General features: G+C 41.1%; 1 protein-coding gene across 5 annotated transcripts in view; it reads right to left on the minus strand.

The window, feature by feature from the left end:
- Window positions 1–450: 450 nt before the first annotated feature.
- trim3b (tripartite motif containing 3b) overlaps window positions 451–23,890 on the minus strand; it is a 31,230-nt gene continuing 7,790 nt past the window's right edge. For 3 of the 5 annotated variants that reach the window (XM_041051859.1, XM_041051861.1, XM_041051860.1), the window contains 16 exons: window positions 9,593–9,768; window positions 7,577–7,706; window positions 6,894–7,004; window positions 6,617–6,768; window positions 6,128–6,308; window positions 5,859–5,960; window positions 5,580–5,678; window positions 5,200–5,352; window positions 4,440–4,818; window positions 3,403–3,506; window positions 3,123–3,290; window positions 2,800–2,968; window positions 2,018–2,059; window positions 1,205–1,275; window positions 896–1,036; window positions 451–801 (listed from right to left, as the gene is read on the minus strand). In XM_041051859.1, coding sequence (XP_040907793.1) covers window positions 649–801; window positions 896–1,036; window positions 1,205–1,275; window positions 2,018–2,059; window positions 2,800–2,968; window positions 3,123–3,290; window positions 3,403–3,506; window positions 4,440–4,818; window positions 5,200–5,352; window positions 5,580–5,678; window positions 5,859–5,960; window positions 6,128–6,308; window positions 6,617–6,768; window positions 6,894–7,004; window positions 7,577–7,706; window positions 9,593–9,738 — 2,301 coding nt within the window. In that variant the 5' untranslated portion in view covers window positions 9,739–9,768 and the 3' untranslated portion in view covers window positions 451–648. Of the gene's footprint in view, window positions 802–895; window positions 1,037–1,204; window positions 1,276–2,017; window positions 2,060–2,799; window positions 2,969–3,122; window positions 3,291–3,402; window positions 3,507–4,439; window positions 4,819–5,199; window positions 5,353–5,579; window positions 5,679–5,858; window positions 5,961–6,127; window positions 6,309–6,616; window positions 6,769–6,893; window positions 7,005–7,576; window positions 7,707–9,592; window positions 9,769–13,283; window positions 13,486–23,890 lie in introns of those variants that run through there. The other 2 variants (XM_041051858.1, XM_041051862.1) reach the window with 2 other exon arrangements.

Genomic DNA, 23,890 nt, shown 5'->3' on the forward strand with positions numbered 1-23,890 from the left:
TGTTACTTCAATCACAAAGAATCATCTTCTCACCAGGAGACAGGTAGTGGACTTCTGCCTCTGTGTCTCACATAGTTTGCTGGTTGCTGAGAGTGTTGCCTATCTGCATTGCCCCCCAAAAAACTGCTGTGTATCACCAACTTTAGACTGTCAGCCTGTCTACTGGTGAGGTCATGCTTGAAAGACACAGAGCTGAAACGCTTCGTCCCAGAGGTTAATTTTCAGTTAATTTTTCCCTCATTTGATTATCAGCACTAAAGTTTTGACAGCTTAAGGTGAACAGCGGGTTTTATTTCCTAGTTGTTTGTGATTTTTTAATTTCTTTTAAACTTTTGTTTTACCAAAACAGGCTTCATTTTTTTCATAAAGAGAAAAATAATCTCCCGTTTTCCAGTAATTTTTAGGACAACTGGCTTTTTTTTTGATCTTTAAAAAAACATTTTAATTGGGTTGTTTTTGTCTTTTGTCTTTTTCAGTTCTGAATATTAGATCTTTGAAACTATGTGCACACAAAATGAAAAGGAGATTAATTTGTCAATCCCGGGGTCACTGTAAAGTGAGCAGACGCGTTGCAGCTCTATGTCCACAAGCAGTATGTGACATTAGCTTGTCTGAACAGGAGTTGTGTTTACGGTGTCTTCCCTCAGCTTACTGCAGATATCTGTAAACCTTAAAGCAGTGGTTGCCGGAGTCAGCAACAGCCACATGTCCATCTGAGGTGAGGGCCAAGCCCTGGGGGCCGTACAGCGGGTCTGCCGAGGTGTTAATGTAGGATAAGAAGGAGCCTGTACTGTCAAACACCTGAAAAAGAAAAACAAAAGTTTTCAGTGTTCATGTTACAACAAGAGTTATAAGTTTTGAGTCCTATGGCAGACTGAATACACCCCCATCTCACCTGTATTCGGCTGTTACCCCAGTCAGCAACAATGATGTTTCCATTGGTGTCCACAGCCACACCAGTAGGAGCATTGAACTGGCCATTGCCTTCACCATGAGATCCAAATTTGAACAAGAACTCTCCATCTGCACTGTACACCTGGGGACAGGAAGTCAGTGAAATCAGAGGTTTTGTCTACATCTGTGTGCATTTTGATAAATATAATCACTGTAAACTATATAGAAAATGCTCATGTATCTAAATGTATGTTTTCAAAAACTTCTGAGAAAACATTTTCCTTTGATTTCAGGCCAAAGTGTGTCTTACCTTCACAGAGTGATTGTGAAAATCAGTCACAATAATTTCATTCTTGTTGTTAACTGCAACAAAGTGTGGACCTGGATGAAGAGAGAGAGGCAGGTTATTGTTGGATTTGCTGTAGTTGGAGCTGATTCATGCCTGATTCATGTAGTTTGTATCATTTCCTTTACTGTTAGTAGGCCATTTAAACAAAATTTTAACTAGTTGTGCCTAAAGCTGCAATTATTTGACCTAGTTTAATTAAATAATTAGCTGTTCTGATTTACCTGGAGTTGTCGGTTGGCATTTCTTTTCATGCATTAGATGCTTTTAAGTTACACAATTATTTTCATGTTGTTGTTTTTTTCTTTTTCAGAATGTGAAAACAGTACTAAAACTCAGTGTCTGATTATATGTAAAGGCTCAAGGCTCTGAGATTTAATCCCCTCCGTGAGTAGGTATTTATGTGAAGTGAAAACACATTGGCTGGGTTCTGTAGCTCACATCATTGATTGTCTTATAGCAAACAGGGAACATCTGTTAGTTTCATGACACTGGAGTGTGAGCAGAGAAAAATCATACACACTGATATTTTCATAGCCATTTGCACAAAAAAACACAATGCATGTGACAAAATGTTCATTATTGTAACAGTAAGGGATTATTACAATGGTATGCACTTGTATGTTTGATCATTATTGTACAGGCACAGCTTGATCCAACAACTTGTCAACAATTTTGAGTTTTCAGGAGGTGAGACACATAATTGGGGAGTCGGGTTAGACAGAGGGCACTGCACTGTGGGATTAAGGTTGCAGCAAGGCCACACTTAGTACTTACTGAAAACTGAGCCAGATTTATTTAAGTTTGGGCCAAGTTTTTCTGAATCGGAAAACAGGAGGAAGAACAGAAAGAAAGAAAAATAGGTAGTCAGAGATAAACGAAAAGCAAAGAAGGAATTAGAGTAGGGTGGTCAGCACAGAGCACAGCTTGCTGGGAGAGCAGGGGGTCATTGCGTCACCTGGGGCTTTGCCTACAAGTATATACAGGCTTACATTTTTGAACAGTGTAACATACAATGTAACACATCAGTCTATATACAGAAATACAATAAAAAGCACAAACCTACAGTGAAAGTGTAAAGAATCGAGCGGAGAATTCAAAATTTTGTTCAGTCTCAAAAAAAAAAACCCTTCCGTCTTCTGAATCAGGCAAAATGATCATCATGTTTAGTGTGGAAGTCTAATGCTGTGGCCACCTGCCTTCACGCCTAGGTAGGCACAGCCAGTATGTATTCATAATAGAGGTGAGAGAAAACAACTGTAAATGTTCTTCATACTTTCACTTTAAACTGCACCTTTGTTAGTCAAAGTGTTCCCACTGAGTGCTTATTTCCGTCATGAACAACGGAGATATGCAAGCTGCAAGACATGTTGCAGAACTCTTTCAAAATCCAAAATAATTTATATATTATAATTTATTAATAATCATGACAGATTTACTTTAAAAACCTGGAAGAAACTGCTGCCTCAATGATAGATAGCGTCACTGAAAGAAAGGGCTCTCTGTCTGTATTTAAAAGAGGTATGTTGTGACATGCAGTATCATCGCCTCCTTCTCACCTGCAAACTGTCTGTCAGATGTCCCTCTGCCTCCAAACTTAGTCACGAGCTTCCCATTGGATTGAAAGATGAAGACACAGCAGGCCTTGTTGTCCACGGTGATGATGTGTCCGTTCTTATCCACAGCCACACCTTTAGGACCCATCAGCCGGCCTGCTCCGATCTTATTCTGTGAGGGAGGAGGACAAAGAGGAAAGAAAGATGTAAAACACTTTGAGAGGATTTCTAAACTGTCTTCACCTTTGTATGTTTCTATGGTTATCTTGGCGTGTCTCACCAAATAAAGAAATACAATCTGTGTATCAAAAGCTTTGAGATCTCACCTTAAACTTGCCATCAGAGGAGAAGATGCTGACCCATCGATTGTCATAGTCAGCCACAACAATGTCACCGTTCATGTCCACAGTGACACCCGTCGGTCTTTGCAGCTGCCCCGGAGACCGACCTCTGACCCCAAAGCGCATCTTGAACTGGCCATCATTGGAGAATACCTGTAATCAGTTGCATCACAGAGCTTGAGCAACAGTATTTTCCTGTTCAACATGACCACAGATACATACGTGTTTGCACTTACATGCATCTTCCTCTCTGTGTCTGTCTCACCTGTATGCACTGGTTGTTGCTGTCAGCCACCACCACTCTGCCGTTACTGGAGGCTGAGATTCCCTGCAGATTGGTGAACTCCCCTTTCTCTCTGCCCCGGGAACCTGACAAAAGAATAATTACACTTAATAAATGTTTGATATTTTTAACTAGTCTCCGTGAGTGACATTTTTCATTAAAGGTTCATACCATTTGGACTAAAAAAAAATGCTTGCGCTGTACATTGACGTTGATCATTTTACAAATCATTACTTCATTTCTACCTTCCAGGCAAGGAGGTGTGCATGGAAGTTGTTCTTCATGTTTGTGCAGTTAAAAAATGAACTTTAACACCTGCTTGAGCCAGATACTCCACCACAGTGAGAATATTACTTTCATCTATTTGTGGAAGTTATATTATCTAGCAGGGATACTCTGATATCAAACACAGGAGAGTGAAAATTTATACTGATTAATCGCGATAACATTATGTACGAGTATTATGTATATTGTAATACACAGTGACTCTCCAGTTACTGGCTGTCATACAGGATTTAACCGCAAGGCGGAGCTGTTGACTAACAGTCATAACAAAACAGCCTGTAACAGAGCCAGCGAGCGAGCTTACTATGCTCTCGCCTCGCTAGCATAGTGTTTTTGGTCTCTATTGATCGCTCTGTGTCGCACGGGGTCGAGCTAGTCGGGTCGGACTCGGGGACCGTCGTGTGGTGGACATAGCTGCGTGTAGCTGCCGCTTAGCTTGTTAGCCTAACTGATTAGCTGATTAACCTTAGGCTAGCTCGGTTGCTCCGAGCTAAGTGGGCGGGTACTCGGCCGGCTGACCCGTAGAGTAACCGCCTCTCCGGCAAATATGGAAAGTACACTCCCACTGCAAACTTTGCCGCACTAAGCTAAAGTACTGTGGCAATACCAGCAACGTGAGGGCTCCAGGTTCGAACCCCGGTCTGAGCTCCTCTGTGCGGAGTTTGCATGTGTCCCTCTGCCTGCGTGGGTTTTCCTCCCACAATCCCAAAAACATGCACATTAGGTTAACTTACCCACTCTGTAGATGAGCTCATCTTCAATGGGGTTCTCCTTTTTCTTGGTGGTGCTGTACATGCTGGAAGGCCGTCGAACTGCTTTCTGCCGTATGTGGCCCCCTGTCCCACTGGGAGATTTCACCCTCCTCTTCACGTCATCTGGAGATTGTGGCACATCTGACGGCTTCACCGCCCGCAGGCGGAACGGGCTGCCACGTATCGGCTGACCGTACAGCAACAGGGCAAAGGAGTACTCTCCCTCGGAGCGTAACGTGTAGCCCACCTCATATGTTCCATTCTTATTGTCCGTTATCTCTGTCTCTGCAGCCCGGCTCCCGTCAACAGACGTTATCTCTGCTTTTAAAACAGCATTTCCTGTCCGTACCAGCTCCCCGTCCTGCAGATAGAAGACATTGATTCAATTTCAGAACAAAAAAAATCTCCTGTTGTTCAAGTCAATATTGGCATGGTTGTCGCATCTCCATAAAGCACTTGTACAGATACTTCACAAGCTGCTAACAGATTTGTTTTTGCTAATAATAATCCCCATTAATTGCCTTGGTAACCAGAGTTGCCACCACAAAACAACTAACTTCTTGCAAAAACCAAGAGAAAAATTTGAATTGAATTTGCATGAAAAACTAAACTGAAATATCAACACCAAAGTGACTGAAGCACACAAACACTATAGTCGACAGCTTAAAACAACCATGCAATCCATGGTTCTCTCTATGTGTGTAGCAAATGAGAGTAAGACGAAATAACTCGAAGATAGTACTTTGTCTTTTGTTGTCACAGTAACGGTGTGGTGCTGCCCAGTCGCTGCGTGGCGGAGGCCCTCTCCTGTGGCGACGGAGGTGTGAGCTACAGCTGCTGTGGTGAGGAGAACACCCAGGTTCTGGATGGAGCGTCGCAGACCTTCAGTCTCCACCTGGAGCACACAACACACAATATACAGAATATTTCCCTCTGCAGAATCAATTCCTGGGATGCTCATGTTGCTCTGTCTGTTGGATGCATCCCCATATTACAATTTAAGCAAGGGCTCTATCCCCAGACCAAATCTACAGACTGAAGTACTGCTTAAAATAATAATAAACAATAATGATAATCGAGAGCAGAGAAATAGTCTGAATCAGAATAAGCAGCAGTTGATACCTGACAGTCCAGGTGTGCATTCTGATGTGGCCTCTCTGGAAAGTCGTGTCGGGCCAGCGCTGTCACCCGCTCACTCATCTGCTTCTGGACTAGCAGCACCTATACTTGCAAGAGACACATTTTGCTTCCTCTGTCAGTTTTTGACACAAAAATATTCAGTTATTTTGCAAAAGCTCACATCCTGTTACACTGCTGCATCAAATTTGACAGCCGATTCCCATAGGGCTGTAAACTGTTTGTTAGCTTGTTGCTTGTATAAATTACAATCTGCCATCCCACCTCAGTAGCACTCCCGTGGCTGAGAGCCTGCTCTGTAAAGCTGCAGCTGCTCTGTATGTGTTCCTTCCCCTGAAGGAGAGATGAAAGCTGGGCCTGCAGGACCTGCAATCAGGTAAGTGGAAAAAGGGAAAAGGGGGGACACAACAGAGCAAGAGCATGAGTAGATCAGGTAAAATAAACATTTGCACTTGTGTGTCTGACTGTGAGTGACCAAAGATGAAAATGCATAAAAATATGCATGTATATGTATATATAGAAAACATACTAACCTTCTGCTTGGTGGTGCAGATGTTCTCCAGGTCTGTGATGAGGGCTGTCTTGCGCTGATGCAGCGCCCGCTCCAGTTCTTCAAACGTACTGGTAATCTCCGCCACCGCCTCATTCTTCCTTTCATTCAGCTGGCGAGAAATCTCAGTCACCAGCTCAATTGCTGCTGTTAGCTGAGGGAGCCTGCAAGATCACACAATGAGAATAATATTCTTCCAAAAACTGTAGATATGATCATTTAATAAATCCTTACTAAAATTAAATAAAAAATTAAAATATAATCTGATGAAGAACTACATATAAAGCTATAAAAACCTATTCTTTAATTAATAGGGACCTCTGCCACTACAGTCACTACAAAGTTTGACATACCAGATGCAGCACAACAGAGGCAGCATAACAGAGGCAGATGCCAAATCTGGGCCAAATGCTTAAGCTTCCAAACACCTGATGTGAAGGATATATTGAAGGAGTTTTATCAAGGCCCCCACCTGCTGTGTATTGCATCCAGCTGGGTCTTCAGTGCGGCCTTGTGCTGTTCCACGACATCCCGCAGAGGAACAGTCACATGCTCCCTGTGCTCACCCTCTGTACAGTCCAAACACATGGCTGTCTCACATGATTCGCAGTAGAATTCCATCACCTGCAGAGGGAGACAGAGTTTAAAGTTTTTTTGTTTTTTTTTGTTTTTGTTTTTTTTCACAAAGGAGGTAGGGCAATTTTGGTGAGGTGATGACTGAGCTGAGGCCTCACAAAAAGGCTTCCCACCTTTCCCTCATGGTTCGGGCAGCAGAGGGGCTTTCCTGCAGCTGCAGCACTGACTGACTCCAGGACACTGCAGGCCTCTGGCCGTGAGCACTCTGGGTCTCTTTGAAGGACCTGGTCAAAAATATTTAAAATTTCATTATTCTGTTATCTAAGGTGCAAGTTTCAGTAAGCTTGTGAGATAACTATTTGTGTTTTTATATAGTGTGTGGTATGGCATTGTTTCTTTTCCATTTTTGTTTTAGTATTTTTATGGGGCTTTTTTTCCCTTTATTTGACAGCGGACAGTTAACAGGTAACAGGAAACAAGAGGAAAGAGAGCGAGGACATGCAACAAAAGTCCTCAGCCAGAACTGTAGTGGGGGCATTGGCAAAGGAATCCTAAAATGAGCCTCTTGAATATGTAAGGACTGTCCAGAATGACCTCAGTCTGAAAAAATGTCCTCCCTCTGTTTAACACTAGGAGTGGTTCTCTCAAAAACAGCATCAGGAACACTCACAAACACTCTAACCCATTTCTTTGAGGACTGTCTGTCATTGTTTAAATATTCTTTGCTTTGTTTTTTACCTCATATTATTATATATATATGCATTTCTTCCTTTGTTCCATGTAATGTACTTGAAAATCCTGCTGGGCTGAAATATTTGTGTCTGACTTGAAGTAAAAAAGGGATTAAGAGTCAAACCTCCATGAGATTAGTGATAAAGAAGTTGTTCTGCAGAGCACAGACTCCTTTCTCTGGCAAGATGGACGTCTGCCGACACACTGGACACGAGAGCGTCAGAGACTCCGGGGGAATGTAGTTCTGGAGACAACTGAGGAGGGAGTCAACAAATAAAGCAGGAGTTAGAGTATGAAATATACCTAAGTGATTCTTTTGCACTGTTCTGTGTATAATTATTAGTCATATTCAATTTACTAATACAGCAGAGAGAGAACAAGAAGAAGACACTAGAGAGTTAGAGCTGTCACCTTATCACTGTAATTGAGAGACAGAGCCTAAATGGTGCTCCTGTCACAACAGATAGGTTGAAAGTGTGAATCTGAGTCAATAAACAGAACTCAAAGCCTCAGGAGAAAACATGCGCACATGCATGTAAGGGGATGTTGGATTCTGGCTGAGTCTTATCCTGGCAGCAGTCACACATTTATCCCACCGCCCCCTAAAGGCTGAGGATGTTCAGGTTTAGTTGCCCTTAGGAGGCAATCTATTTAACATTAGTCAAGCTTAAACCAAACCCACAGTCAGCACAATTCAGCTGCAATATGTAGATTACACTGCATTCCTGACCTACAGCCTGGCTGCTATCCAGCACATGATGCTTCTGTGATGCTGCAGCTTCTGTGATCACTAATTCTGTGGTTAATACTGCAAGAAACCTGAGGTCAGTGTCGAGGATAAGTCTCTGTTGTTGTACACAAGGATGTCTGGCAGCTGTCTGGGCTGCATACTAACCCCCTTCTGTTTAATTTATAACAACACACAGGCTTGCATCAACCGAGCTTTGGTAAACTGTGGTCATGAGCTTTTGAGAACTGAGAGATTTAACTAAAGTGTTGGTCTACCTATTGCTCTGTCAATGCCACGATAACACTCTGAATAAATTACCATTGCTTTGTCAGACACAGACAGCTGGTGACCACAGTCTCAAATAGTTATGTGGTGAAAAGGTCTGTGAGTTGAACACTTGTTGGTTTGTGACATAGTGACATAATTATATATTAACAATCCGTTGTACTTTAAGTTTACGCTTTATGACAGATAAAGAGGAAAAGAAGAGGAAAAATAAAAGTGATACCATACCATACCATACCATACCAACCAGAACAGGCCCAGCAGGAGTGGCCAGCTGAGCCCTAAAACCCCTAAAACTACATCAGCCCATCCAGTATTAAAACATCTGTCTGGCTACATCATGTATAGTTCCAGACAAAAATCTGTTCACCTCAGCAGGGCTTCAGATCACATGCCATCCAGTTAAACCGGGGATTAAACTTGCCCTCTGGTGGGCAAATGCCCCTCACACTGTGTGGAAAAAGGACTTATCCCATACTTTGTGCAGCTATTCAAAACTATTCCATAAATTTTTGTTTGATCATAGGTTTAGAAGGAAACCAGTTTGAAACACAATCCCGGTTATCCTCTGCACCTAACAACATGCCCCTCTCTTCACTCTCAATCCCCTCAACCTGACCCACAATGAGGTTTCCAAAAGCCTCCTCTGCTTGGCTCAGCACGAAAAGGCCCCAGTAAGTATGGCCCGAGGGGGTGTCATCTTTCTAAAGAACTAAAAATTGAAGCGTTGTAAATGTGTCTCTCAACAATGGGGCTTTTTGTCAGACTGCAGTCATTGGCGTTCCCTGATGCTAAGGAATGCACTTATCCCAGTGGAGTCGGTGAGGAGAAGTGCTCTGAACAGTTTAATTGTGGGTAGGGATTTGCAATAGATGAGGTTTTTCTATAAGGGGACATGCAAATATAACAGGATCTCTTCAGTAATGGGAGGATAAGTGTGAACGGGGAAATAGCTACAGTAAAAAATTGTGTGTCACCACCTTCTTTCCATGGCCAGGAAAAGCTACATGTAGCAGACGGCGTGAGCAGGGGTGAACAGAGTCTTAGGTTTAGCTTAAGGGGAAGTGTAGGTAATTAGGACTTTTGCCAGTGTTCATTGAAACAGAGAGCACAAATGTTAGTTACCTTTCACAGAAGGTGTGCAGACAGGGTAGGACCTTGGGGTTGCGGTAGTGATCCAGACAGATGCTGCAGACCAGAAACTGCTTGTCTATCTGACGCACCACAGGGCTGGTGCTCCCAGCCTCACGTTTTGCCATGGCAGAGGACATTTAAAGTCCCGGACAATGACAGCAGTTAGCCTGCAGAGAGACAAAGATAGATGTATGAATATTTGTCTATAAAAGCTTTTCTGTCGAGTGTCACTTTAGGGAGCCGCTAATGCTCAGCAAACTTCCCACAGGAGGTACCAGGAACCAAAGTTAACAAAGCCGTTTAATTCCTTGATTAGTATAAAAACGTGTCCATTGTTATGGTGTTATTTCTAGGTTAATACCAGACAAATTCCAGCTGAAAGAGAACTGTGTGAAATAGACACATGCACCAGTGCTGAGTGTACAGACAGGAACAGATGTGGGCAAACAAGATTGACCATGTGCCTGGCTTTTGATGAACATGTCAGTTAACACAAAGCAGGACAATAAAGGAGACTAAAGGCTTTGTAAGCAAACAATAAGTGCAGTCTGTGGTTAAAGAGCCTTTTATTACAAATCCACAATAATGCATTAATGCACGATTTTCTGGCCAAACAAGTATAAAACCATACTAAAAATACACACCTGACCTCTTGTGACAGTTTGATCATATGCATACACATAGATGTAGAGCGCATAGAGAATTAAAAAGTTTGATCTCTGAAACAATGCTAATTACCCAAGGTTAAAAAATAGCACACACACACAGCTTCAGGCTAAAGTTGGCTCAATTTCACCACTTTATTCTGGCCATTTCACCACAGAACTACAATCCTGCATTTTAATTTTGGTGGCTGGGTACACAGAATTATGTCATCATATGAAATTGTTTCATATGTATATTAAATGTCTTAAATTAAATGCCTTTTAAATAACGCACAACAATAAATGTCAATGCATACATGTCACTGACAGTTTATTCATAATTAATAGTAGCAAAACTCTGTGAGGTGATAAGGGCAGACGAGCTACTGTGCCTTACATAATGTCATCCATTATGGAACTACAGCTGCAAGGTATGGATATTCTGCCTAGCAACACACACCAGTGCTGACTCCAACGTGGCCCACTTTCACATCCATCAGCACAAGCCCTAACACATATAGCAGAAAAATTACAGTGGTTTGTTAAAGATGCTACAACAGCATGTTCCCGTCCTTTTTTTTTTTTTTATAGAATTTTTTTGGGGGGGAGGGGCGGTGGTGACCAACATGACCAGCATGTGTATGTTGGAAAACCATTTCCTATGACCTGACCTAAGACTTAAATTTGGCACCTTTCACACTGTGCACGCCATCTGTGTTGCTAACTGGCTCCAGTAATATAGTACAGCCACATTTTCTCAGTAGGTCAACACATGTATTATTCATGTTTCAGACACAGACAGGCACTCGTGCTCATACAAATGCAGGGATGAGAGAATAGCAGCATTTTTTTCGAACAAACATGCATGGCCTTAAGATATGGCTATGAACATAAACACTGACACACACAATAACAAGTACACACAAACTGATGCACAAAAACACATACAAACACACCAATAATCATCATCCCCCACCAGACTCTCCCCCTGTCTGCGCATCTGTCACTGCTGGATCTAATACAACACTCAATCCCCTATGTCCCATCTCTGCTCATGTCCTATTGTCAGTTGTTGCCCATTGCGCGCGCACACACGCACACACACACACACACACACACGTATATATGCACACACACGATGAGGGGTGGGTAAGAGCCAGGCAGTATCTTTCCAGTCTTTGCAAAGAGGATCCAATGACACACAGTCTCTAGACTGGGAGGGTAAAGGTCATGTCTTAAGCTGTCACCCATGAGAACAACATGTCACATTCTTTTTTAGGGACAAGCAGGGTGTCTGATGGAAATAATTAACGGTTAAGTGGCTTATGTTTGGTCTGAATCTAAATATGCATTGTTCTCTATAAATCCTGCACTTAAAACTGGCACTTCAAGAGTATCTGCTTGTCTGTGTTGGATTTTAATGAAAAGGAACCTTGAATGTCTCTTGATAAAATGTGGAATTAAAGAGGGATCAACCACAGGCTGCACTATATACTTCAGTAAAGTTCTCACACGTCTCTGCTGTTCTCTTTCTGTACACACCGATACTCATGTCACCATTCTGTAATGACGTCTGTCTAAATTTAGACACATGTATTAGTGGGTAGGCGAGGAAGCAATGACAGTGAAACTAAAATAAGACCAGGGGTCTTAGGACTGCTGGAGGGTGATGTGGCTGGTGTCCATTTGTCTACTGCTTCTTTTGGGCTGCCCACAGTCAAATAAGATCCTGAATAAGAATAAATCCCAAATAAGAATTCTTCCTCAAAACACTTTGATGAATAAAAGAGTAGCACAAATGCTAAAACCACCTGCTCAGTGTCAATCACAGAAAATGGAAATTTAAAACCTTTAACATTTCTTCTGAACTTCCAGTTTAACTAATGCATGAAAGTCAAGGGACTTTTACAAATCTCATGTATTTTCCAGCTTTACTATCAAGCCAACTGAAACATAAAATGCATACATGCTGCAAAAACAGACACGTGAGTGTCATGTGTGCACATGACACTGCATGCTTGTGCAGTGTCATCTGTTTTGTGCGTACGTGTTCAGCAGACAGTTTTCCTAACTTCATTCATGCCCACTTAAACTCCAAACGTAGGCCACAATGCTTAGTTTTGAAACTTTAAAGTAACCATGACCAGTTAACTGACAGGCTTGGCAATTTAGAAAAGTGAGTGAAGATGTGCAGATTTGGGATTTAGGTTCTGCGTTTAAAGGCAGTAGAGTGGGATGAAGCCAAGCCCAGGCAGGACTGCAGGAAGCTTCAAAAGTGATATATGAGGGGACACATCCTGCAGGGAACTGTCAGCTAATACTATCAAAATGAAATGTGTTATAATTTTCCTGGCAATTATACATGCAGTAATAACAGCAGTAATGTTGCTGGTGGCCTTAGCCTGAGTAATTCCCTGAACTCTCGGGATTATAATATTTGCATGTGTAACTAAATGTTTGTGTGTGTCAGTGTGTTTAAGTGCGTGGTTGCAGCAGGTTTGTGTGTGACAACAAGCTAACACCCATGGAGTCAATACACAATGCGTCCATTCACTGCTGGCTTAACAGGATACAAAGTAATAGTGTTCTTTCTCTTTCTCTCACTTTCTTTGTCTCATTCAGCACCAAAACCTCTGCTGTTGCTTCACTGTACAACAGGATCATCGCAGCTCATGTGTATCTCTTCTAACACACACGCTGAAATGAAGTGGGGAAAAAAAGGCGGAGAAGGCAAGACAGGAAATTGAACGCCTTCTTCTCAGTTCAACGGGAGGGCAGGGAAAAGGGACAGAGCAGACAGACAGTTTAATAGGGAAAGCAGCGAATACAGCAAAAGTATCAGCCCATCTGCTCTCAGCTCACTGTCATGCACCTGTACAGCACCGATGAATATGTGCTGACAGCTTGAACAAACACGCACACTCACACACTTCACTCTGGAGACAGATGAGCGGATCCTGTAAAGTCATACATGCACACATGGACTGCATAAACATACGGACCAAAAAAAGTTGACCAAAAACAAAAAATCGACCTACTGTCAGTAGAGTGGAGTAGATCAGTCTAGAAGGCTCCATGGCAGCTAAGTGTTAAGTCAGTATAACACTGAAAAATCAGCACACGCCCTGGCTCACGCTTACAGGCCCACCCTCTCGTCTCTCCCTTCAGCCCTACTGACCACTCTTCCTTTTCCCTTTTCCTTCTCTCGTTTTTCCCTTTTCCATACAACACACACGCACACACACACTGGAAAGGACTGAAAAGGGACGACAGCAGAGGGTGGGACTGTAAATTGAAAGTCCCTCCTACTGTCAGTGCTGTTTACAAGCATGAGCTGACTGGATACCCTCCTACTGCTGCACTCTGATTGGCTGGGAAACTTAAACTATGTAGTGGGGTTGCATCATGGGCCAACAATTCGTGCTGGCCAGAGGCAGAGAGAGAGGTAGAGACTGAAACAGACTAGATGAAGAAGAAAAGTCCAACTGTCAAGGCTGGAAAGACAACAGCTTTGCAAAATAATGACTTAATCCGCTGTGTAATGATTTAGTTTGTGAAATTTTCTGTCCACTCTGAAAAACTATGATGACCAGGCCCAGAAGCAGGTTCGGGTCTTGAATGCAGCTTTTGCAGAAACAGCAGCAGACGGGCAACGCTCATCAAAACATTTGGATCATCTGGCCTCCAGTTACTGTTACATGCACACACACGCAGGGCAGCTACACAAAACATAGAGTTATATAATTCATGATGTCACCTTTAAAAAAAAAAACTTAAAATGAGAATTTGGAGCATATGCCTCCCTGTCTAGCATTATAGTATCAAATTACACATTTGCAGGGATTAAGAAAAACCCTTAATACTGAAATGGGGATTAGCATTTCGAATTTCAAGTAAAATATCTCATCACAGAATAATTTAGCTCCCAATCTTTTGAACGTCCTGTCCTTATGAAGTGGTCAGAATTTAATCTGGAGCAGGAGGTGATGATTTTCTGACAAAAAACATCAATCTACAGTTAATCTGCGCGGATTGAGTCCAGTCGTCTCTCCTCCCTCGCTTCCGGCTCTGCTTCCTCCACGCCCACACACACCTTTCCAAAATCCCATCAGCCTAAACTCGCAGGCCAGACTGCTGTGGTGGGTTTAACAGAAAGTAAAGGATAAGAGGATGAAAATACCACTCAGAGAATGACATATCAGTATCTGTCTGCAGCAAATTTATTGAGTCACCCATACAGATTATTGTGGCACAGTTTTTATGTTGCTGCAGCCTCTTAAGAATTCCCATTGATTTTAGAAGGAGCCACTGTTTATATACCCATTAAACAAATGAGTCAAATGCTTGCTGGACTTGACAGTAGTTACAAGATCTGAGGCTTGTTCTCTCCAAACTAAATCAACTCCCACAAACATATTACCACTGGATAGAACAATCTAATAGGATGTCTTGTAATTAGAGAGAGGGTATCTGACATGACCAATATACCAAATGCAGCATTCCGGTGTGGGCAGCCTTTTGGAAAAGATTGTTGTTATCCCTGCAGTGAGCGCCCGACAGCATTATTGGTTTAATGCTGTGCTTTCTGCTGAAGCGACAGTTTTATCAGAATATACGACTCCTGCAGTTATTAAACAGGAGGAAGATGAACCACCAGTGGCACCCACAACGAGTCTCCTGAAACTAGTACACGAAATATAGTGAGAGCATGTGCGAAAAGACATTAGATCATCAGGAAGTAAAAAGTAATTATAAGTTGTTTCACTACATATTTCTGAATATTAAAAGGGTAATACCTCTACACAACAATTTCAGAATTTGCCCTTTTCCTCTAAATAAAAATATGGTCATCTAAGTACAAAGTCCATATGATGCTATGAGAGGAACTTTATTATGAGCTAAATGGTAGAAACAAAGCCACTGCAGCAGTAAACTCTGTGCCTTGTGCAACATCAACAACCAAAAGAAACCGTTCTGCCCCAGGGTCAGTAAGAGGCGGAACAATAACAGTAATGATAGTGATGTTCCCGAGGAAAGACAACAAGAAAATCCACACTCACCTCAGGCAATGGATAAACAATTATATTTTCACAGAATTTCACAGAATTGTCTTTAGATTTTTTTTTTTTTTTGAGGGCCTCTGGTGTTACATTTTTTTTACTCTGTAGCTGTAGAAAATCACACACAGTGACAAAAAATCTGACAAGACAGGTTCCTTAAGAATGAAAGTGAGTAACAAGGGTTAAGGGTGCTGCTGCGCTCGGTTGCAGCCAATAATGTGCCCACACTCAGTGCTGCACACCTGATGCCTTGTTATTTTTTGCTTGATCTTGTGTTTTATGAGCTCTCCCTACACAATGTTGTATCCTGTCACGTCTATCTGCAGAAAAGTAAACTCAGAAAGATATGGAGGCGGATGAAGAGAAGAAGGGGAGACTTACTCAAGAGCAGGATGAGAGGAAAAAGTGATGATGAGGAAGAGAGGACACACAGGTACTGTACATACAGTATATTCAAACACACACACACACATAGAAAAACGAGAAGACTCTTGTGTAACAGCGCATGATCCTGAGATCTTGGGGCTACCATGATGGTGTAAGAGTATGACAGCTCTGGGTCTGACACCATCCCTTACTCTCTCTCTCTCTCTCTCACACACACACACACACACACAGTCAGCTGTTTCAATCTGAGTCACACTATAGCCCACCTCCCCCTTTCCTCCTTAGCTCCCCCTCTCCTCTTAGCTCCTCATATTACACCAATCAGAAACAAACACACGCAAATAAAAACACACACACACACACACACACACACACACACACACACCTCACTTTGAAAGTTTAAACCTTAATTTGGTCCTCGCAAAGATATAAATACAAAAATATAAACCCACAGCTCATAGATGGCGTGTATGGACCGGCCTGTATGACCCTCGTTAGTATGCTCACCAAGCCTCCGTTCTCCTGCACAGGCCAGTCTTAGCCTCCACATACATATACTTCTATATATAGAGCTATCAGTTCTCATCCCCTTCACACCACTGGCAGGCACGTGCTCTGAGCTGCACACACACTGTGAAAAAGAGGCATCCTCAAATGACCAGCATAGTAATGACTCAGAAACACTTGAGAAAGAGCCACATGCTAAACATTTACACAAGCGTGATCCTGGTTCCATTACTCTCCAGTTCATGTAGTGCACATTAGACGTCTTAATTTGTGCACCTTCCCCCCGCTCATTCATGTATGCTTACATAGCATAAACATCCTAATACAATGCCACCCTATCCTCACAGGTACAGTGGTTTTTAGCATGTGCAATTATATGCAAAGTGTAGAATTAAAAACAAGATAGAGCAAGAAAGTTGACATGCATAATGCTGGTGCAACTACTAATGAAGCTTGTGTTTTATACATCATATAGACACAACAGGTGTACAGAAAACTGAGACTATGCACATGCTGTTGTAAACAAGAGACTTGTTTTTGGCAGCTTACAGTAAACACACAGCTCTACTGTGAATGCAAATCACAGATTGATTGATGGGTTGAAAAGAAAATACTGTCACTTCCTTTAAAATGCTGTGGCAGTTACCAGGCTGTTTTTACGCCACAGCTGGCCTCAGGGAAAACAGGTGTGTGAGCGTAAATTGTATGCCGAGCGCTCCACTTCACACAAATATCTTTTCCTTTACATCCACACAAAACAAACGAGCTCAAGCGCTCACTCAAGTATCAACATCATTCAAAAAAAGTTCATTTTTCAAGTCTATAATTCCCAAGAGTCCTTAAACTGTGCACATACAACTTATTCTACAGTCTTTTTATTGTTAGACTCTCACACCTGCATCTTGTATGTGAGCAGAAGAAACCATTTCAATTCATTACACCTCTGAAATAAACCCCAATAAAACCATCAGATCTCCCCTTATATCCACTCACATGCAAACAGGACTTCATCAAGAGATTCTTGACACGAATAATATCAAGGCAAACATCAGAACAGCAGCTCGACTACACTGAGCCTTGAGAAATAGACACATGAGAGGACCAGAGAGAGAGATACAGGCTCCATTACATCTCTTGGAGTACATGATCCAGAGCCTGTTGGAGCACACTTACATTCTATCAAAACCCCCATCTTGATATCAGACCAAATTTGGGAAAAAGGCAACCTTCTTTCTGTTCTTGTTCAAATTGAATTCTGAATATCAAACAAACTCACCTGACTTTGACATTCATTATTCATCTTGCATGTGTTTTACACTGAACATGAACAGAATTTGAATGGCCAGTTAAAAGCCTGTAAATCATCAGTATAAGAAATAAATGGACAACAATCCACATTTCAAAGTGCATATTCAAGTATTTTTTAAAATACATTTAAAGTGAATATATGATATGCAGGTTCTTCGTCCTCTTCCTTGTTCTACCCGACCCACTCCCTCTCCCAGCAGAGAGAATTGTTTCAGTGAAAGCAGAGCATGTGCCACAGGGTAGAGGAGCCGATCCTGAAATAATTTGCTTCTTTAAATAACTGAGGGAATAGACGCTCTGAGCTAAACATATATTAACATAAACAGCTCATTCCGTGTCACATGGCATAACACAACCAGACCACAGTGATGTTTCAGGTAGGTTCAAGTTTAACAGCCCTTCGTGTCCTCGTATCTATTTGGGTATGGGTACGCCTTTAGGAAAAAAAAAGTTAAAATGTGGTTTATGTAAGAGCCAAATATCCCAAAAAGTAGCACACCAATCTCAACAGAAGATAAAAAGCACTTAACCAGAGGCGTTTTGCTCGCATGTTTTTCACATCACAGAAACACACACACCAAAATCCAACACGGTGAAGGATGTTAGAGATAAAGTACATTTTTATGTAACATGACCTGCAGTTTTGCTTTTCTCGCTCTGGCTGTAAAGAGCAGAACAGCTGAGCCTCAGTGTTAAAATCTGCTAGTTTTGTTTTTTGTCTTTTTTTTTTTTTTCCTCTTGCAGCTCATTTTAAACAGACATCACAAAAAACCCTGTTAGTCCTAACAGGGCGGAAATTCATTTACTTAAGGGGATTAGAAATTCCATCATTTGTTCGTCATGCCGACAGGTCAGCGGATTTATGATTTGCACGCCTGTCAACCTCTGCACATGAACCAGGAAAACTAGGAGCATGGTTTAGTCCCGGTGGACAAAATAACAGAAACTGATTCCAGTATAATGAAGACTGACGAACCTTCAAAATGACCCTGGATCCTGACCATCACAACACAAACTGAATTATAAAGACTTCATGAATGTTGGGGTTTTTTTTGCACTGGACTGTACAAGTGCTCCTTTTATCTGAAGACCACACTGACCACATTTTTGTGACGCCAAATTTAGTGCTGTTTGCCTTGTAATCCATGTGCTTGAAACACCAGATTGCTGCTATGATGCCAGGGCAGTAAAAACAGGGAAGCCTATCTTCTGACTAACACATAACACACACATTAATCATGTATAGTCCTCTGGCAAGGATGATACACTGGATGACAAATATCGAGGAGTGGTACCTTCTCTTCCCTGTCCTACACACAGCGGGCCTGATGGACACAAGCATTGCTAAAATTATCAGCTTGCCTGATCTGAGACAAGCTGGGCAGGAATGTGTCACAGGAACCGCCTGTATCAACATATTAGCGCACGGCTCACACTTCAGCACGCAAGCACACATGAACGCACACAGACACACAGGTGCACGCAACTTTAGTGGCACATCATTACCACAGAAGCATGTCAGTGGAAAAAAAAAAGAGCAGGAGACAACAAGGACATCAGGATTTCCCCATACACAGATACTGACAGGATTTAGTTAGAGGGCTGCATTTACTCTGTATTGGGTATTTTTAATTTTTAATTACAGAGGTCTGATTGAAGCTGACTACAAGTGGTTTTATGGTTTTAATTAGACCTAAGCATAGCATTCAAACACTAATATTCCATTATTAATCTATAGTAAATGGTTAAGTTAAAAGTTTTCTGTCCATCTAACCTCATTTGCCCATGCATTTCTAAAAATATTCCTCTCATTTTGTGGTTTAGCCTTTAGCACAACACATTTGCTGGAAATTTTGACAACTTAACCAGGCTGTTTGTTATACCAAGGAGTTTTCTGTGCTTTCTATCCTCATAGGAAAAAGTGGCATGCAGCAAGGAGAATTCAGTTTCATGATTTTTTTTTCAGTCCAGAAACAGTAACATTCATTGCAAACTGTAACATCTAAGTACGCCTGGCATACATCCAGGGCCTATATCTGGTAGAGTGACTGTCCTTCAAGAAGTAATGGGCCAACACATGACTGGTTCAAGGACTGCTATCAAGGCAGTGACCACGGGAACATCAGTATTGCACTGCTCACATTAGTGAGTGTAACTAATCTGTCCTTCAGTTGTATTTATATAGAACCACAGCCTTATCTCGCCACTGTCAGAGACATGAAAATGCCAGTGCTATATAATGCCGACTGGTATGCTGAATCTTTTGACCCTCTGATCATAGCTTATAATAAACTGAAGCAATGCACACATCTCTGTCTCACTATAAACGATAGAACTGCAAGCCTAGATTGAAAACAAGCTGCCAGTCTTCCCGATCAAGGAATATATGACGAGCACGCTGGCAAAATAAGAACAAAAAATATGGCATTTAACCATGCCATATATCTATTTAGCGTTTAGCCCCTTTAGGTGCGCCGTATTGAGATCCACAGTTTTTGTAAATAAAAAATCAGTCTGCAAAAAACATCTGTCTCATGGGACAATAAAATATTTAACAGACTTTTGAAATGGACCAAATTGGGTAAAACAACAGTGATGTTTGCAGTTTTATATAATGATATGATACATACTGATTTATATACTGATATGAAATGCTCAAGAAATGGCATAATATGGTCAGTGCTATAACTGAGAACCCCCGAGGGATCTGTCTAAATATATCCAACATGACATGACTGCATCTCTCAGTTCAGTCACTTAACTCTCACCACATGGCTCTCCCCCCACAACACAGAGTAAATACAGTTGAATGTGCTTTGGAAAACCAAAAGGTCTTTAACCAGAGGACAAACATGCACTCACTTGTATTCCACACATAAATACTGTACACGTGTGCATCTCTCAGCATGTGCAGTCACACATACACACTTATTTTGTGACCAAACAAGGGACAAGACTCAGTGGTTAGAAAGCAACTGTGCCTGTAGAATCTATTATAATCCAGCCAACAATGTTTCAGCCTTCAATTTTAACATCATATTATAATGTACATTATAACATATCATAATGTATGCTAAAATCTATGCTGTAAAATATAGTGCACATAGAAGCTGGCATCGACAAATGACCCAGTAATCACTACTGTCACTTCCATATGGCTGTTAGTCCATCAGAAAAAGCTGAGTCTAGCATCCTGTTGAAAAAGTTGGTGTAAATCGATAAAAACTAAACTAAAATAAAAATTTTAAAAATCATTAAACCTATATCAGCCATCACCGCAGAGGGTAATAACAATTAACCTGACCAGATTCTTACAGAATTCCCAGCTAAGGCTGTTACATGTCTCAGAGGAACCCCCCCTAGCTTTAAGACTTCACTCAAAAATTTCCTCTTCTTTGGACTTCAGAACTTTAAAACTTAGAACTAATGAGTGTGAGCTCTACTTGTGTGATTCCGTGCCAAAGTACAAGTTCGCCATGAGGACAACCCGCCCTCACCCTCCATCCCCTCGGATGGGTTCATATAAAAGCAGCATAAAAAAACATTTACATAAACTTAGACTTGCACAAACATTTGCCTGACTGTGCAGAGTGGAAGAGAAATTTCAGTTGCTGTTACCCATGGCAACACACTACATCACTAAGAGCAGCACACCTTTAATACACACATTCACACACACACACACACTATCACATACACAGATTAACTATCACAACTAACACGGTTATCAGTGATGGTGTCATGTCATTTGTCATGGTGCTAGAAGCAACTGTAAAGAATGAAAAGCCAAATACAGAAAATAATTTCTCAGTCATTTACAGGTGCAAAATACAGTATGTGTGTGTATCAAGTGTCATTACAAGCACTGTAAAATATAATAAGTTGACTACTTAAAAAAAATATGCAAAGTCGTTGCCTCAAAAAAAGTAATTTATGTTGATTTAGACAAATTAAATTGGGTTAACTTATTTATTTTGAGTTTGCAGTACTCAAATTAACTTATATTAATTTGATTACATGAACTTATTCATTTTGAGTTTGCGGTACTCAAATTAACTTATATTAATTTGATTACATGAACTTATTTATTTTAAGTTTACAGTGCTCAAATCAATGGATTTCAGAAAAGTACATTTAATTTAATATTCATGAATTGTGAAAGCTTAATTCGCTAGTTTTACTCATCCTTCATATTGAGGCCAATTTAATTTAATATTTTTAAATATTTTTTTTAGTGAAAGACAATAGGACACATGCTAATTTAATAAAAAAAAAAAAAAAAAAAACACACACACAATACAAGGTAATGAGCCCCCAAAACAAAATGAATGGTGAACACATTGGATTTACTTTGCAATTAACATTTATTTTAAATGCAATGTGAACAACACATTTAAGGCTCTAGAAACATGTTCCACGTTTGTGGAAAGAATATATATGTATATATATGTCCCAACAATAAATACATGTATCTGTCTCTTTACCTTCCTCCCTACCTTCCTGCACCTTCCTACACCTACTTTGCTCCCTCTCTCCGTCTGGACCTACCTACCTCTTTACCTTCATACCAACCTTCCTGCTTACCTTCCTACATCTACTTCGCTCCCTCTCTCCCTCTGCACCTATCTCCCTCTGCACCTATCTACCTCTTTACCTTCATACCAACCTTCCTCCCTCCATCCCTCTACACCTACCTACCTCTTCACCTTCCTACCTACCTACCTACCCACACACCTCCCTCCTTTCTAACTGGCCCTTTCTATCAAACTGGAACTACAATAAACATGTTATTATCTGCTAATGTGCACAGCAGTGATAAATAACAAAATGCATCACTGTCTTTCTGCCAATTAACAAATCTGTATCACTTTGTTACAAACACCATCAAAGTGTTACATTTGAACATTATTAAACCTGGAACAGTAAACAAGTTACCTTGTTTTTTCTCTCTTTGGCCTACCCCAGTAGTGTATTCTGCAGTGTGACCAGCTTTGGAGGGAGGGTTTTGTTGCCCAGTCCAAGCATGACTACTTGAATGAATCTGAACGTCAGCACTCCAACTGTGACTGAGGCAAATGCTTCTTCCTTTGCTGTATCCTGCAAAAAAGCACACAGAACCAGCTATTGAATCTGGGCAATTTCAATCAAAAATTGAATTTTAAATATTTTACAATGCTGTGAAATAATTAAATATGATTTGCAATAAAATGGATAATGGAGATCAATGTTTGTTTTACTCACGGAGCAAGTCGTGTAGACTTGACTGGAGTCTTCACTGAGTAGAACTGGAAGACCTTTGAGGACAACAGTACGAAGTGCCGTCACATCAGGTGACTAAGAATGGAGAGAGAACGGATAAGTTCAGACCTATGTAGCATTTTGAGAGTTTGGGGGAATATGTGTTGACATACTGTTCTATATTTCCTCTGATAGTGCAGGCCTCTAATAGGAAACAATCAGGTGGATTCATCAAATTCCTGCAACTCTAATCTTGTCTGAGCAGAATCAAGAAAGAAATATAGAAAGAAATCTTATTTTTATTGTGTTACTCACAGGATCAATATTATATAGTCAATCAGCATAAAAATGTGTAGAGGGCCAAAAAAGGCGAAGAATGAGAATGCATAAAACTAATTATTAGAAATATAGTACAAAACACAATAGAATCCTTACCACCCAGTTGATGTGCTGCATTAAGTCTTTCAGTTTTTGTCCCACAGTTCCTTTTTTGGACTTGAAAAGATCCATGAAGCGTGGTGTGTGCTGGTCCAGAGCTTCATAGAAGTTGCCCTCAAGATTCTTGCTGGCTATGCGATTAAACTCAGCAAAGACCAACTAAAAACTTGCATTAGTTGGAAGTTCTTCAACTACATTTGCTGAAACAATTTCAGGTTTGAATGCCATCTTCTTGTGCATCGGATGCTCTTTGCTTCTATGGGCATTGAAGGTAGAATAAACGTTACTTTGAAAGTAACAGTCTTTATATGGGCAAGCAACCATTTGTCTCAGCTTAAGATGTCGTCACAAATGAGTAAAAAAGTCTGCTTCTGTGCAAAGCTCCACAAAGTTGCACAACTGACAATGAAATGCAGTTTCCCTGATTTTGCCTGCATCCTTTTTATTATGCCATGTTGACAGGTGTACTTGGAGGGCATTAAAAGATTTAAATGTGCACAGGCAGTCCATATGCAGGCATGGGAGTCGAGATGTGCGAGTATGGCATCCATGTTTTAAACGGTAATGTTTAAGCAAAGCACCCCTCTTTTTAGCAAGAAATGTGCAGTACTTACACGTCCACTGCATTGGAAAAAAATTGCTCGGCTTGACCTAAAATAATAAAAAAGAGAAGAGAATTTCAGCATTGACCACTAGTTAAAAAAGTT

The sequence above is a fragment of the Toxotes jaculatrix genome, chromosome 12 (genome assembly GCF_017976425.1).
Source record: "Toxotes jaculatrix isolate fToxJac2 chromosome 12, fToxJac2.pri, whole genome shotgun sequence".
NCBI classification, from domain to species: domain Eukaryota; kingdom Metazoa; phylum Chordata; class Actinopteri; family Toxotidae; genus Toxotes; species Toxotes jaculatrix.